Below are 17862 nucleotides of genomic sequence, written 5' to 3' on the forward strand. Positions count from 1 at the left end.
AACAGTTTTACACCATCTGTATATTAACATTAAGAGTGTATACAATAAACAAGAAGAGTTAAAGAGGCTCATGAACAATAAGAAATGGATTATAGCTGGCATTGCTGAAAGCAGGCAGAGCGGGTCATGAGATTGGAAAACTAAAATTGATGATGATAACTTGCACTTTAAGGAGAAAATGGCAAAAAAAAACACCCCAGGAAAGGGTAGCACTTTATGCAAAAATATGCTGCTACTGGCTATAGACTTTTCAAAATCACAGTGCTTCGCGATTTCAGTTGTAACTAATAAAACTAAAGGACAGTTTGTTGGCATGTTATATCATCAGACTAACAGGCCTTGCTAAATAACAGGACAAACTGCTCTTTACATAGCAACTAGATCATATAGGAAGAAAAAGTATGCTATTATGATGACTGCAAAATGTTTAATATACACTTTGTCCAGTCAGTAATACAGATTTTCTGCTTCTGAAAGTAATGCAGGACAATTTCTTTACAGATGAGGATAACTCACACTCTGAGTCTTCAAAGAAACTAGACAAGAAGCAAATCACACAACAATGTATTTCAACAAACCTTGGACAAGTGGAGAAGCTTCTAAGAACCAAAGATTTACCACTACTGCTGTGATATTTAAAAAGAGGAAAAGACAGGTTCTTCTGACACACTCGCCAGCAAAACAATGGAACAATTGGTTTCAGTTGTCTACCAGCGATGACTCAGAGGATAACACAGGAGTATCAGTCAGCATGGTTTCAGGAAGGCAGGTTTCACCAAGACATCTGTGGTTTTCTTACGATAAGATGATTGGTTCAGTTGAGGCATGGGAGCAGTGCTGTTATAATTCAGTTTTGCAAGGCTTAGACTAGAGAAAAAACTTAGTATTACAGAAAAACACCATATGGGATGAACAAAGTATCTATTAGGTTAAAAAGTACACCCCCATAAAATGAGGAAATACCAACAAGCCAAAATTTGGGGTTTAGAGTTATGTCAAGGAGATCTGACCTTAGCCAAGTGCTGAGCAACATTTGTTTCTAGTGATTTATGCTAACATGACCTCCTTCCCAGCCCAACGGGCAGATGACAGCAGGAACAGTAAGGCAGCCGGGCTACTGTTTACAAATTGCCTGGTGAGATGATCAGAACCCATCTGGGTAAATTTTGATTACCCGTATGTCCCTAAGAGTCTATGGGAGGCTGATTTCTGGGGAGCAAATTTCAGCATTTGTAAAGGCAGGCACTGCACATGAACTCCAGGGCAAAACTTTTTTGGGAAACAGTGGTTACGAATCAAACGCAGCATAGAGGGGCATTCACTACATCTCTGGAGGCTGTTCAGCAAGTGATCCTCACAGTCTCAGTCATTATTTCCATTCCAGCTTGTCTACCCTAAAATCTGGTAAGACAGTTGTGTTTCTGCCACACTTTTATGCAGTGAATGCAAATCTGTAGGCTTTCTTCTTTACATTCAGGCTTTAAAAAAAGGCCAAATCCCAGAACATCAACAATTTCTTTTTCTTGCTATCCCAAAGATAACCTTCAAAAAAGTATAAAATCTCTTTTACAATTCCAGTGAGAAACACACCTTTTCACTTAGAAATGACAAAGACAATTACGTTTTGGAAACGTTCTCTGGACACAGATCTCCCTTTATCCTTCACATGCAAAACCAGACTGAGCAGATGACGCATCCTGAATTTATAAGATTAAAACAAAAGACAGAAAAGAGAATTTGAAGATATTCTTCCCGTATGGTCTCATTTCTCCTCTTCCTTCACATGCCTCCAATTTCAACCGTAACTAGTGGTTTCAATAGAAACTATAATTGCAGCATCCTCACAGTCCCATGCAGGCAAAGAGCTGCAGTCTAGTTTTATTTTTCTTACACCCACCGAGAATTCTGTTTTGTTTCGACCTCTCATTACTCTCCCTCACTCAGCTCCAAACATCAAATTCCATTTCAGCCATTCAACATCTATTCCGTTGGGCTCCTTTTTTCCTCTTACCATTACACATACATATTGAACAGTTGGAACTAAGAAAAGGCACAATTAATGATTCTGAAATTTTCCAAAGAAAATGTTTTCACTTATCCCCAATTTGAAATTACTTTTTAGTTTAAAGAAAAAAAAAAAGGATAAAAGTGCCTCCCATAAAATCTTGTATACACCTCAAAAACTAAATGGAACATTTTAGGTTGAACAAAGCTCTAATTTTTGAGAGGAGGTTGCTTTAGGCTTGCTTGCTTTTATTTCCTAAATCACATAAAAGCCTAAACTACATCCCTGTTGCATCTTGGTGTGAAACCAATTTCTTTTATTATCACACAGGAACCAGAATAGCAGAGGACCTCTAGCCCTCAAACACCTAACGAGTCACCAGCCTCAGTGAAAATCTGCGCTTGCTGGTTTAGCCTATAGCTGCAGATAAGCAGGAATGAAAGAACCACCCATGAAAAGCAAGAAGCTAAAGGGCAATACCTGCCACGTACAAACAAGTGGGTTTAGGGCAGATCAGGGTACGTGGGGCAAGGCAAAGAGCAGGGATTTCTAAGTACAAGCCTGACCAAGTGGAGAACAGTTGGGCACGAGGGAACGCTAGTAGCAGGTCAGAGCCTTGCTCAATATAGATGGGTCAGGATCTGACCATGGTTTTAACAGTCAACTCCACAACATGTGGTCTGAATTACCTTCAGGCTAACCCCTGACTCAAAAATCCAAACCAGTATCTGCCTTATGGAAAAACAAATATCCCATCCAGTGCTCCTTTGGAAAAACCAAGCTATAGTATAAAACAGAGGACATGGTGGTTCGGGGCATACGGGTCATTCCGCATTAGCATGACGGAGGTTACAGCCGCGATGCCAGTCCCAGTCCCAGATCTGCACAGCAAAGCAAAGCACTAACACATCTGACAGGAAGAGTTTCAACACCGACAGTGCAGAAAGCCTTTAGAGAAATCCTACTTTTGTCGGATGCTAGCTTCGCTAGCTAAGCAGCTAATTTAGCACTCTGCCTGTCCCACCACTCACGTGGATATTGAACTGCACGGCCTCCTCTCTTGCTGCTCACCTCTCCTTACAAGAGCGCGCAGTGATGCTCAGCAAGCCCAGGACACGAGCCCGGAGCACCAGCGCTGACACATTAATAGGGCAGTCACGGGCAACTGACCTCCGCAGAGGGTTTGCAAGGTCTCAGCTGGACGGAAAAACTGGTGTGTCTCTCTAAAATACGCTCAACGGCTGAAGCGACGAGCGCATGTCGAAATTCTGCTTGTCAACAACAGAACTACCTTAGGCCCACATGGACATAGGTTTAATTAGCACACATAGTGCACATATGGACACATGCACACAACCAGTCATACTTGAATTTTACAGTAGTACACAGAAAATAAGACCAGGTGGTTTTGTACATGCCTCAAGTTCCCCAAATCATCTTTTGGTTCTTGAATATGCCCTTGTAATAGTCATCCGACAGAAATATATGGTTAGTGCTAATCATGAGATGCAATAGCTAGATTTTTTTTTCCCCCTTCTTAAATGCCATTTGTTAAATCCTCATGATTATTTAACACACACACACTACAATGAAAGTAGAAACTATAACCTGACAGAAAGACACATTCACTTTACATTCAGAAACACATTTCAAACTGAAGAGTGCAATCTCCCTATTTTCCATAGATGATCTGGCAAATCTGACCGTCTGCATCCTGCAGTGAGTAGCAGAATTAGATAATCTGCATCAGCCTGGATTTAACTCAACAATATCAACATATCGTTTTTACCACCTTTGCAAAAACAATCTGTTTCCACCAAGCACATCTCGCAATAATAAGCTTTCCAATTTTCCACAGAAAAATGCTTTTCAGGGAAGCAGGAAGGGAAAGAATGAAGAAATATATTACAGTTAGAAATCTATGATTTCAATCTTCCTCACCAAACAAAATCCCTTCAGTGTAGGCAAGTGGGCTTCACAAGTAGTGAAGGGACCTTTCTACATCTACACATAAGTAACAAGTCCCTCATCCTGACTGGGTTGATAAATGTGAACTGCACATATTATGTAACAAAGCATGGCTTTGCCTTAAGTTTCTTCTGTATGAGACATAGAAATGACTATATCTGGACTTGTTTTGGAAGAATGTCTAGTTGTATCCAAATATCTACTTTTTCCTACGTTAAAAAAAAAAGGAACTGAATGAGATAAGATATATGAAATCTTTGACTTCCTGTTCACACTGGAGAACTGCAGTGAGATATTAATGTGAATTTCTCATTTATGAAATGGAGATGACATTAACTCTTTTCACACATGCAGTTTGTCCTTTCAACTGTTTGATGAGTCTTCGAGTTCAACAGATTTAACAAAAACAAAGAAAAGAGATGATAAGCATTAGGCAGCCTGACCAAACATCCTCTGCCTCTCAGTTACAACCTGACAAATTCTGTACCTCAAATTACAGTCTGAGCTATTATCGCAGTATTTCTCTAGATAAGTCTTCACAAAAAGAAGAGGTTTTAGACCAGCTATTTCTAATGCAATAGGCAAGGAGAATTAAAATAGAGATACGAACCTTTGAGCTGTCACCATACATCCTGAACCAAAAGCAGGAGGCAGATGAACATTTCTTTTTGTTTCGCAATTAATTTTAAGTAATGTGATGGGATCTGACCTGGTAAAGCTCCTACTCCTCCTATTGGTAGATCTCCAGACTCCACAGGCTGAAGAAATGACAAATTTTGCTGTATTTCTACATGCATTACCGCGTGAGTCACAGTTAAACCATGCTCAGAAGGAAGTACTCCTTGTAGGTGGTGTGGAAATAGCTAATTTGGTAAAAAGCTATTACGCTAAATCTATCGACCAACAATTCTATTAGTGTACTATTGTATCAGAATTCTGACATGTTTTGGTGGCACATAACTTCTGTGAAGGCATCACCTACTTTGTGAACTGAGTATTAACTCTTTTCAAAACCCTTAAAACAACATTCAGAAAACTTACTTTCAAGTCTTTCCATACACCAGTGTGCAGATCTTTACAGGGGCTGCGCAACCAAGAATACCCAGCTGACCTAGGAGGCCATAGGGCATTACTATAGCCACTATTCAAATCAGTCATGAATTCATTCCAAAACATTCCCCAAGCCTGGCAGCTGCCGCTCCAGAGGCCAGCATGGAATACCTGTGAGACAGCGATGCCAGGTCACTCAAGCCAACATGGCTTTAGCATCTTGCCAAAAGTCTCTGCAGATTTGTAACAATAAAATACTTGAGGTTGCTAAAGATTGCTGAAAGTCCTGGAATAAACCATCTCATTTCAGGCATGGTTCAAGCACCACTAAAAGCATTCAGTTATGCTTACTTGCTCCAGTGGAAACCAAAGGCACTCAGCACCCAAAACATCCTTCTTTTGTTCCCTGCGCCAAAATGCCAAATATGGTGCTTCGAGCCATTTGGATCCCTGCCCCAAGAAGAAGGGGTCGACCACTCTGTCTTTTGTTACAATGCTAAAACTACACTGTGAAAACTAAGCCATGCAGTGGTTTGGGATCCAAAAGCATCGAGTCTTACATTATGAAAAAAAGAAACGAATCCTTCAAGGAGGAGTGACTTCTGCCCCAAAACTTCCCAGAGCGGCCCCAAGCACTCATCAGCAGAACCACAGGTAAAGAGCACTAGTCCAGAAAAGCAGCCATTTAACAACATTTCTAAAGTACAACACAACATCATTTCAGTCCTTTCTTAGAATAATCAAGCTCCAATACCACTTGAAAAGTCCAAGAAGAGTCAGCAATGACATTCCATAGTTTCCAAGACAAAGAGGAAGAGGGAGGAGAAGACCTTACAAAGAGTTACTAAGCCTTTGCAACAGCCTCCTTTTGGTTGCCCGCATATCGTGCGCTCGCGCTTACCTGACCAAGGGAAGGAAGTGTTGCATATGCCATGGGCTGGTTCATCATTCCTTTCTGCTTCATGATGAGCATGCGTTTCTGTTCCTCGCTCAGGTGCGTCATCTGAGCTTGCATCTGCGGCTGCTGGGACTGCTGCTGCTGGATGTACGGCATCATGGGGTTCTTGCTAGAATTTGCCATCGGTGGGGTCAGCCTCTGACTCAGCTCAGCGTTGAAGTGGGTCAGAGGTTTGGTGTTGCCGTAAGAAAGCATATTGGGCTGTTTGGTTAAAGAGTTTGTGCCCAGGTTATTTGGCTGCTGACTGATCATATTCATGTGATTTTGAGGGAGGTAGTTATTAATCGTGGTCTTCTGCGGATTGCTTGCCATAGGAGGCACTATTGGGTTTTGGTTGTTAAAGGCTTGGGGATACATCATTGGACTATTTGGTTTGTCTGCACTGAAGGGTCCTCCATATGGACTAGATGGAGGGCCCACAGGTGACCAGCTTGAGGCTTGATTTGGATGCTGCTGCTTCTGCTGCATGAGCTTAGCTCTTTGCTGCTGCTGGGCTGCCATTTGCTTGAGCTGCTCAGCTGGAGACAAGTCGGCGCTTGGCATGTTCACTGGCCCTGGCCCTGATCCCGCCACAGTTGCCACTGCTGCTGGATTCATAAGATAGCCATTTCCAGACCGCGTCTGCGCCTGGCCTGGAGCGTGGACCTGGCTGGGAGTTGGAGGTGACTGAACAGCACAGTTTGCTGGTGAGCCGACTGGGGCTGGCGGGGCGCTGGACACGGAAGCTATGCTAGAGGCTGTAGAGACATTTGAAAACGGAGGACCAGAAGAAGAAGGTCTCACCTGAGGAGATCCTAATGGGACATGAGCAAATGGAGAATGAGATGGATCGCTTTTCACGCTTGCACTCTCCTGCGTCTCTGTGGCAGGCCTGGGGAATTCCGGCTCCTTCTTCTCTTCAAAGTCTTCGTTGAACAAGTCTTGTATATCATCTTCTGGAACGGTGTTTGCTAGTTCATCTATTAGTTCCTGCCACTCTTGATCATTCAGGTTAATGTCTGAGAAAAGCTTGTTTTGATTTGAAAGAGATGTTTCAGAAGTGTCTATGCAGCTGGGGTCGTCCAAAGGCTCTTGCTTTAGCTCCTTGCTCTGCAGGATGTTAAAACTATCGTCGAGCTCGTTGCAACCATTAATGGGGAGCTTTATCTCAGAAAGCCCACCATTTTTACCCAAGTCTTCTAGACCACCACCATGAGTTCCACTGTTTTGCAGGGGCAGGGGAGCTTTCATGTCAAGCTGGTGAAGGGGAGAAACAGCGGGCAAAGGCAAATTATTGGGCAAGCTGTTGATTGCCTCAATGCCTGGTACGTCCTTCCGTATCCGTTTGCTGGTTGGAGAAAAGCTCCCGTCACAAACTCCATTCTGCTGTTCTCCATTGAGAGGTGAACGTGCGCCTTCCAACTTCCTTTTGACTGTCTCTTGAAGCTTAAAAAAACAACAAGAGAAAAAACCACAACACATTAGCCAATTGCAGAGACAAAAACAGTACTGATGAGCCTTGTGACAGATACTTCTCATCAAGCCCACTAGTGACAATAAGTTTAAAAAGCTCTGATTAGGAAGTTTCTTTGATTTCATTCTTATGCCTTGATCAATTTGAGAAAAACAAACAAACAAAAAACCCCCTACACTCAAAGCAAAAAAACCACAACCAAACCTGCCCCTGAATAGGAGAGCAGAACTGTAAAATATGTCTGTGCTCTCCAAACTACCAGAATATGATCAAGCAAGTTGACTAATTCAACTTTTTGGTGCCTAACACAGTCATGAGACTTAAATAGTGCCTAACACAATGAGGAGACTTAAATTGGACCAAAAAAAATGGAATCACTAAAATTTACTATTTATTCTGAAAATCTTTTTGTTGGAAGTTTCTAGAAGCTTCTTGAAATATACCTGCAATACAATTGATTGACTACTTGTATTGAAACGTGCTGTTGACACTAAGATTTTTTGAGAAAATTCATTAACATAGTTTCATTTGATTAGCCTTCTGTTCTTGGCTACAAAACACATTGAGAATCAGTTTTAAGTGAGGAAAAAAATATATCCACCCTAAAATATAGAAGGCACTTTGCATGATGTTAACTCAATCAAGTAATGAAAAAAAAAGAAATAACCTGTGTGCTAGGAGCTAATGTAAAAGATAAATAACTAACAGAAATAATAGCAAGACGAGTCTCTGTGAAAGCAATTAAATTAGAACATAAGAATGTTATTAAAAAAATAGTGTATGAATATAAGCTTTAATTCAGGTTAAAAGAAGCATAGCAAAGCACTTGAACAACCTACAGTCCTCTCCTGTCACACCAAACCTTAAGTCCTCTGCTTATGTACCAGGCTAAAAAAAGCATCCCTCTTCGGCTAAGGCAAAAAAACAATAGTGGGGAGGGGAGGAAGCAAAGAGGTCACAGCTCTAGCGAACGCCTTCAGGACACACTTGCATCCTTGATACTAGAACAATAGAAGACAAAATACTGAAAGATTTTATCAATTTTCAAAGTATTTTTACTGGTATGAAAAACCCAGACGTGCAGCTCCCACCCCTTCCCTAACCTAGAGGTCCTCAACCTTCTTTTCTTCCCACAACCCAGATCTCATTTATTTCTCCCATCTCAGAAGGCCGGTTCCCCTTTCATCCTGTGTGTAAGACAGGCCAGCAAATCCATATCTTATTCCCGTTTTCAAGGTAGCGGTTCCGAGAAGGCTGTGCCCTTCAGGCCGGCATGGCCTCTTGAACATGGGAGGCAGAAGGCCATGGCCAACGCGCTCGTTGCTGCAGTCCCAGCTGAACACGCGTGGGACACTAAGCTATGTGCAGAGACATGTGACCTTTATAACAAAGCAGAAAAGCAAGTCTATGAGTCCTTAAGCAGACCATCAACTCCTTGATTTTTATTGGAACAGAACAACTTTTTTATGGGGGGAAATGGGTAACACATGGCTAAGAGTCATCAGCAGGTCCTTGTTGGCCTGTGTGCCTAAGACTTTGCTGCCTGTTCCCCCTGCACAAAGCCAGCGTGTGCCAAGCCTCCCACAGGCTGAAATTCCTTCTCCTCTTGGCTTCTGTGGTGCTGCGCAGAGACCAGCTGCTCTGCGACCACAGCCTGCTGATCAGCCAAGTTCTCCATGTAGACTGTTGATCAGCCAGGTTCTTCCTCCAGTGCAAGGTGCCTGTGCAGCTCCGCAGGAGCTCTCCATACCCTGAGTCTTTCCCCACACCTGGTTTCTGGGGGTCAGGGGACACCAAGGCCAGTGGTTTGCGCTGAGAAATTCCTCTCCTTGTGCCGCAGGACTGCGTGTGTGGAGTCCCCATCACCGAGCTCCCGCTTCTCTGCCCTTACCTGACTGCAGCAGCTCTTGCCCCCATGAGCTCCGCAGGTGCCCGGGGGACGGGGTCCCGCACATGGCAGCGGATGCAGGTGGGAGCGCACGCTGCACTGGCACTCTTTGGATTAAAGCCCTGCAGAGTCATGTTCATCAGCTGCAGTCTGCAGCAGAGGCATCACCTTTCCATCGCTCCGTGTCACAGCAGCAGCAAGCTCTAGCAAAAGGTGCTTGCCCAGGGGTGGTAATTGCCTCATCTGTGCCAGTTAACAGCGAAGTGAAAGGTAAGTCAACACCCAGGACCAGTGCAAATGAGAAAAATGAGATCCCACAAGGAGGCTTACGATATGGCGCTCACCTCTGCTGCTTCCCTCCCCTAAAAACCTATGTTAGGCTGAACACCACCGTACGGCGTTACAGCTCCCTGCTGCTTTTTGACCGGTGTAACTGGCAAGTGGCAGAAGACTACAGCTGAGCCACTGAGCTTGTTTCACTGATCTTTGTATAGCCCCGGTTCAGACCCTGGAGACGAGGAAAGGACGGTACAGATGTGGCAGTGGCACTGCTTCACAAGGACGGCCGCGCAGTCGCTTCCAAGGCGCCTTTTTCAGAGCAGGCAGTGAAAGAACGAGCACAATCCAGCCTCAAGTGTGGGTGGTCAGTCACACAGGTGATATAACGGCTTAAACCAGCATGTTTGAGTGTTGCCCCTAATGAGCCACTCACACAATTTACAGCTGAAATCACCCGTTTCAGCTCCTAAGCCCACTCACTACAAAATCACCATCCCTGTTTGCCTTCCACATCAAAAAAAAAAAAACCAGTCACCTAATGGCAAATGACTCAAGACCGAGTTCAATGGGCACACACACACAAAAACGGGCTTCAAAGATATGTCCAAAACTAGCAATGGTTTTTTGCCCTGAGTTGGTGTTGGCCAAATGCTGGGCTAAAGTCAGAACAGTCATACCAAAGGACCTCGTGACAGACTTCTAGTCATGAAGAAAAGTTCATATAAGGAAGAGATGGGAAAAAACTTCATTATTTGTCTTAATGACAAGTCAGAGATCAGTGAGAGTGATTATCTCCTGATAAATACAAGGGAACTGCCTCCATACGTTTCACAACAGTTCGAAGGTATCCCTTACAGAGTATTGGTAAGAGGGATACACTTCCACATTGTTCCACACTTTCAGGTTTCACATAATTTACTAATTTATTTTAAATCCATCACCTTATTTGTACATGAATGTTTACCAAAAGAATCAAAACTATCTAGTGGTAAATAACCAGCCCTAAAAATATCAGCTCCTAAAATTTCACTATGTGCTGAAACTTGGATGTTCCCCTGTACAAATACACGGTGGCTTTAGTGAAAGTAAAAGCAGGCCCAGTATGTAAATATTAAGAATCCTGTTTATCATGCATTACAACAAAAAGCAGTTTTAATATGGAAACTATTTTCCATCAAATATCAAATGTGCAGCAATTATGCCTTGTTGCAAAAAAAAAACCCAAAATGAAACCTATTGGAAGTTTGTAGCTCCAAATTATTCTCCTTCTGAGGTTTTAGGATTTGAGGGGTTACCAGGCACGAGAAAAAAACCTGATCTTTTTATTTTCTTTGTTTGCTCATTGAAAAACTATAGGTAGACAGAAACATAACATGAAAGGTTTATTTGAAGGCAACATGCTGGATACAACCTTTGCAGGTGGGGAAGTACCTTGGCTCTAGCATTTTAGAGGGATTGGGAGCCACAACAATAGCTGCATCTCTTCTTTTTGGGGTACAATGCAGAAATAGTCTTATCAAACTATTTCAATGCAAACGTTCATTTTTATATCTTGAGTTCATTCCCAATTACCATGTCAACTATTGGATGGCTTGAATATCATACACTGACCACATACTGGCAAAGTTTACCACCACCAGGACACCACAGTGTCTTAGACTAAAATCCCAGCACTTCCCCTTCCCTCTGTAAAAACAATGCCTGAAGTAACATATTCTCCTGTAAAGTATCTTCCTTCTCCTTCTAAGTAGTAGTATACAGCTTGTGTGCATGTGATTTACAGTATGCATCATGAAGGCATTAGCAGCAGCTTAGAGATTTATGTCTAGAAGCAGAAGACTTGGTACAGAAAATAAAAATAAAAGGAAAATATTAAATCAAAACAAAAATATTGAAATAAAATAAAAACCTTGCCAGCTTCATAGACCTTTGCTTTATTTACACAAAATATTTGGCTGCTGGATCTGCATTTCACAGCAAGTTCCTACCCCGAAGAAGAGTGAAGCAGGACTTGCTATACTTTCTATGCCTTTGGAGAAACTCCAGTTGCAGAGCAAGAAAAGGTCAAACTTTGGCGGGTTGACTTTTTCAATGACTCTTGATTGAGGGAGAGGCGAGGGGGAAAGAGGCTGTGCAGGCAAACACACAGACACATGTGGACCCAAATGGTCTAAATCCAAACCATCCCAAAATTTTCAGCAGAGCTGCTTGGACATGCCGTGACAGACCCAACATATAAACAAGAGAGTGTCGAGGCTGTCAGCATGGCTTTCATCCACGGGGAGAAGCTGCTCTGCTTCATCCCACCAACAGCAATTCATTTTTCAAAAGAAATGAGACCGAGGTGCTGTTGTTATAGCAACAGCCGAGCCACTCGCTGGCCCATCCTCCACCATCACCATGCCTTCACTGGGCAGCTGTTCCAGACATCCACGGGGAGTGTGACCAGGGCTGTGGCAACGGCTGAGTCCTTTCCTTGCTCTTTAAAATAACCCAAAACAAAACAAAAATGGGGAGGGTGGTTTGAAGCTGAGAGGATAAATCATCTTTTTCCCTGTAGAGGCTAAGCACAATTCACAGGGTCTAACGCAGGTCCACTTCCACTCGGTGGCCAGATAATCTGATCTGTGAGCCCACAGACAAGGAGGTTGGGGTCACTTGACGCTTTCATGCTCCAAGCTACATAGGGACACGTTGCTGCTGACTTTCCTCTTGTTAAGGCATCTCCAGCCACTTCGATACGGGGCAAGGGCAACAACTGCAAGAGGTCTGGCACACTCGTTCCCCAGCTGTGCTGTGAAGCACCTTGCTCCACAGCTATCTTTGCTCCCTGTGGGAAAGCAGAGAAACCAGCCAAAGCCCAAAGTCCATCTTCCTCAAAGAATACATGTTTATAAAAAATAACAGTTATCACGTTCTCCACACTGCTCTTCTGTGACTCCCTCTGTTAAAAATAACAACTGATCTTTTCCACTCCTCATGTTGAATCACGGTCTGGCCCACCAGCCAGCCATGCTCAAATGGGCTTCGGTTCCCTTCCATAGCAATGACTCAGTCTTGGCCCTTCCTGCGGGACTTCTACTCTCCCTCCCATCCGTCTGCCTGACTTAGCACCTCGTCTTCCAGGTGTTCCTGAGCTTGCCTCACCTTTCTTCTCCCTTCTTCTGCCAGAACTTCTCCAGACAGACCTTGACCCCTTTGCCTCTGACAGGGATTGTTCATCATGAGCTCTGCCAAACACCACCCCAATTCAGCCATCTCCAGCCTGCATCCTGAAGGCTGAGTCAAGTTTGCTCCTTAACTTCTTGTGCTGCACTCAACTCCTATCAACAACTTAGCAAGTGATCCAGAGGTGGTTGTGAAATGACACTAAGGAACTGGATTTGACAGCTCTTCTAAGCAAAGATGTAATGACCATAACCACCTCATCAGAGATCATTAAGGAATAATCAGTATTGCCGTCTGTGTGACCACGATTCAGCTTCAACATTTCAAAGGATTCATTTCTTGCACATCCTTCCTCACTATACCGCCTCTCTGAGACTGCCATTAAAAAGTCAACAGCGCCAAAAGGCACCACTGCCTGAGGTACAACCACATCTTGTGACCAGTGTCTGAAGTCCATCAGCTCCACAGTGGCCTCTTAATGACGCTTGCTGCAGGTGTCACACAGAGATGGTGGGGAGCACAGGACAGCCTTTCAAAAGCCCAGTCAGAGTCAAATTGAGACAAGTGGCCAAGCAAAGCGGAGGTGGGTCACATACCACTGCTTAAAAAATAACCAGAAGAACATCAGAACAAACCGACTCCCGTTACCGATAAGAAGAAAAAGACGCACAGGGCACTGGTTACACCTGAAAGAGCTAACGGTGAAGAAAACGATCCGCTTCCTCCTCGTGTTTCAACCGGGCTGGTCAGACAGGAAGAGTTGCTCTCTCAAGCAACAAGAGTAGAGTACGGTGAGTACTGGCTGTCTGGATGCAAAGCAGAGTCCTCGCCAGAGCCACCTGCCCCAGCCAGCTGTCAGGATCCCAGCCACCAGTGGGAACTGGATCACACTGGGAGGTCAAGTGGAGGACAGGGAAGAAGGGTAACAAAAAAGGCACTGGGTGAGAGTCAGTGACAGCACTGGCGAAGTCAAACCGGGTGAATGCCGTGACTCTGCTCGCCCTCAGTCAGCCAGGTAAGGATGCTGATGATGTGTGCATAAAACAGCTCGAGTGAAAGCAAGAACCAGCGAGCATTCATCAGAGCTTTGAGAGGGATGAGCAAGAGAAAGGAAGGAGACATGTTTCTGTAGAGGCCGGGGGCGGGGGGCAGAGATAGAGAGAGAGGTAGCTTCTCCCACGGCTTGACTCTGCCTGATCACATGTATTTTCACTGCAGACTGAAGGAGTTTTCTACTTCCATTGCTCAGCTAGTGTGGTAAGATGACTTCCAGCTCTGTGCGTATTAATGTCATCAAAATAAAAAAGATAGGCATGTATATCTTTACTGATGTTTATTGCAGTCTTTTAAACCACCCGATTGCATTGCTGCCAGAAAGACATTCTCTGCTGTAGGAATGAACGCTGTGGAGAACGCCTAGCTAGTGAGGGATGCAGGAGTGAAAAAATCCGTATAAAAATTAATGGAAAAATAAATACGAAATACGCCACCTACGCGGCTCAAATTTTACGTTTCTAGAACAACCTGGGGAAAAAAAAAAGTGTGATCCTTCTGAAGTAGAAATACCATATATATGATATATATGTATCATATATCAGTTCCAGCTTGCCTTTAAAATATTTTTCTTCCATAATAATTTCTGTCTCTCCCTCTACACAACTCCAACTTAAATTTGAATACAAAGACACTAAATGACACACTTCTGAGCAGATTGGGCACGCAGGGTCCCTGGGGAAGTTGTTGAGTAAAACACAGGCAATGGATGCAATTAATTTTCTCAACACAAAATTACTGGCAAATTTAACTGGACTTTAGAGCACAAATTATTTCATGGATGAAACGCTGTCATCATTGTCAAACAGCCTTCCTGCCCGAGTGTATCATCTACACGGCTTCCTCCTCTCCAGGTCCATCCAATTTAATCCCGTTTTAGCCCAATAGAGTAAACACTGGCAAAGCAGTAACCTCATGACTTAGGGAGTGCCAGCATTCCTCTGTTTGTGTAAAAGTCTTAATGAAGGTGCTAAGAGCCTGAGAGTGAAAACTACTTAGCTGGCAGTGCCTACTCCTGTCTCTCACACCCAAGAGCCGAGCTATGCTCTCCCTGCAACTGTCCTCGCAGACAGCAGGAGCTACATTTTCAAAGCGCGTTATGAGGATTTAGTCAGGCAGCCTCTAATTGACTTGTCTGGGAGTTGTGCTGATAAATCTTCACCCTTTGAAAACATTCCCAATCTGCTTTGTATCTGGGCAGGAGAGAAGGCTCATGATAAAAAGCAGACGCTGCGGATTATTAAAGCTGTACCTCCTGAAGAACGCCTGCAAATCAGGGCAAAAAAGAAACGCAGGAACCTCTTGTGTTTTAAACTAAGAAGCGGCAAAGCAACATATCCAGTGTTGTTGCACATGCACCATAGCTACTCATTCACTACTCACTAGCTCTTTAAACCGCGTATGCGACACTAGAAGCCGTCTCCCGGGGAAAACCTTGCCCCGACTCATCCTTGGGTGGGCACAAGTCGTAGCAAGCTAGTGAAGTGCGCTGGTGGCATCCTGCCTGCGGAGCGAAGGGGCATTTGGGACAGGAAAGCGTTCTCCTGCTCTGCAGAGGAGCAGCAGCTCTCCAACACAGCCTCTGCTTTCCTTCATCATGAAGGCACTGGTAGGACATGAGCTGTTCGTTACTTCAGAACCAACAGACTAAAATCTTGCCTAATTGCTGTAAGGGAAAAGCCCTTCCTATGCTTAGAGCAAGCAAATACCTTCCAGTTGCACACAAAGTACTGGCATAGTGCTATCTACATGCATAATAAAATACTCCAGAATATTCTTGGAGAATATCCGAAGGAGAAACTGGAAGAGACAAGGGATGGCGGAGGCGTGATGGTGCTCCCTCAGTGACACTGTTGGTTTCCATGGACTATGAGATTTCTTCAACCTCTTTTATTACCAAGCCTGTCTAGTGTATGATCTCTAACAGACCGATAGCAAGCTGTCAGAAGGCTGACCTCAGAAACGGTATGGTTGTCTCCCATTCATCCCACTGGTGTTAACTCCCAGTAAACACAACCTCATGTCATATTCCACAGTTGCACGAAGCAGCACCTTCCAGTTCCTGAAATCAATGTGGGGTAAGCAATTTCAGGGATTCTTCCACACAAATAAGTCCAAGTTCATGCTTTTCAAAGCAAAGTGTTTGATAAAATCAGAAAAGGAAGGAAAGCAGAGCCACACAGTATCTGTTCAAGCCCACACATTTTAGTCATCCTCTTGGGGTAACACCATAATAAATGAAGTTTCCATTTGAAAATAATTTACAGGTCAGAATTAACACATTTCCACAACTAACACAAAAAAAGAAGAAACATCTTGTGAATCAACTACAGGACAAGTTATACTGCACTGCAAACAAAACAGTGAATTTATCCCAGAGCTTGTCTCCATCAGCCTGCCTCCTCTTCTCAGCTGTCCCCTGTGCCTGACTGTGCAGCTTATCAGAGGATGTAGGTAACCTGAAGATTTCTTTGCAAGGACAACTAGTTTTAAAGGAGTGTAGTTAAGGAGTCTAAATACAGGTTAAACAATTCAGAGTGCAGTAGGCATTGCAAAGGAGACCCAAGCATGGGGGAAAGGGGGAGGGAAATTAATCTTTCGCATGCTAATGAAGCAATATTCATATTTTTTCCAAAGTCCTAATTCTCACTATGCTCCTGAGCCATGTCTTTTGAGGAAAGGAGAAAAAAAAATAAACACGGGCCAGATGAGTTTGGAAGTAGTATTGTGCTAGACTACAAGCCATAAAAAAAGCCAAACAACTAACTAAAAATTCTGAAAGGGGAAAGATGTCAGAAACATCCAAAATGGATCTGGCTTTTTCCTTCATCCAAACAGTTGCCTGATCAGCACAATCAGCTTGATCCACATCTAGGAAAGAGCAGCAATGCTAGAACTGCTCGTTTGCCTTGCCTTCACATATCTATTTGAAGGAATGCATGCAGCAGCAGTTTTGCAAGACTGCTGTACAAAACCATAGCACAGTCGTGGGAGGTGCTGAAGCCCTCAGCTCCTGTTAAGTTCACTAGGCGTTAGAGGTCCATTGATACGATCACTTCTACTGCACCAAAATCTCTTCAGAGATGGACACTAGGTCTGATGGAACAACTCTTCTTTACATCCCTTTTTTGCTTTTGATACCAGTTATAGCCAGCACTGTTAAAAACAAAACAATGCAGGATTGTTGAAAGTCTAAGAAGACTCAAGGAGTCAAAGGACTGTACAGGATGCCCCAGACATGTTGTGCATTATTCTGAGCACAGTTTGAGAGTTATTTGCCACAGGCTAAAGGCCAGACAGCACTGAATAGCAGTTTTGCCTTAAATATGGCCAAGCAAACCATACAAACTTTACTTCTTTGTTGCCTCAGTACCTTCACCTCAAGCTGACCTTGGGTCCCACAAAGGCACGCAACAACAACTAATGGAAAAGCACGTGTCTGATCTTCCAGATCCCAGCAATTATCAGCCAGAGTCCCAAGGCTGGACCTGCTGTGTGGGGTGAACTGCAAATGTTCTGAAGTCTACTGATGAAATATAAAGAAGAAAAGAGATTTTAAGAAAATCAAGGTCCTGATTCAGCACAATATTTAAGCACACGCTTCACACCTTAAGTACCCTGAGCAACCTAAAATACAAAGGAATGGTTTATGAGACGAACAACATCAGACCGAGTCCTTTGCTCGGGTCTTACCTTCCTTATTGCATCTACAGCTGCTGCCTCCAACCCGGGATAAACCTCTTTCTCTCTCCCATCGCTAGTCTGAATATACGTACATGCTTCCCCAAAGGACAGATCCTAAAAAGGATGTGCTTTGTTGCAATCTGGTGAATCTCTTCACTCCCTGCAGATACCTGGAGCACGCAGGGAAGAGAGCAGCCATGGGAAACCTGCCCAAGCAATTCATACTGTTTGCTTCTGGTTTACATGCCCTTCCAGTGAGCAGCGTGGACTGTTTCTCCCAGTGTCCCCAGTACCTTCCTCAACAGCGTGAACACACATTTGCTTGTCGTGTGATAATGATGCCCAACGTGGGCATA

The 17862-nt window shown here is 43.8% G+C and overlaps 1 protein-coding gene across 2 annotated transcripts in view; it reads right to left on the reverse strand.

The window, feature by feature from the left end:
• MAML3 (mastermind like transcriptional coactivator 3) overlaps positions 1-17862 on the reverse strand; it is a 246672-nt gene that overhangs the window by 83815 nt on the left and 144995 nt on the right. For both annotated transcript variants that reach the window (XM_086612204.1, XM_086612203.1), the window contains exon 2: positions 5925-7406. In XM_086612204.1, the coding sequence (XP_086468330.1) occupies positions 5925-7406 (1482 nt within the window). The remainder of the gene's footprint in view (positions 1-5924; positions 7407-17862) is intronic.

Source organism: Tauraco erythrolophus, chromosome 5 (assembly GCF_009769465.1).
Source record: "Tauraco erythrolophus isolate bTauEry1 chromosome 5, bTauEry1.pri, whole genome shotgun sequence".
Lineage (NCBI taxonomy): Eukaryota > Metazoa > Chordata > Aves > Musophagiformes > Musophagidae > Tauraco > Tauraco erythrolophus.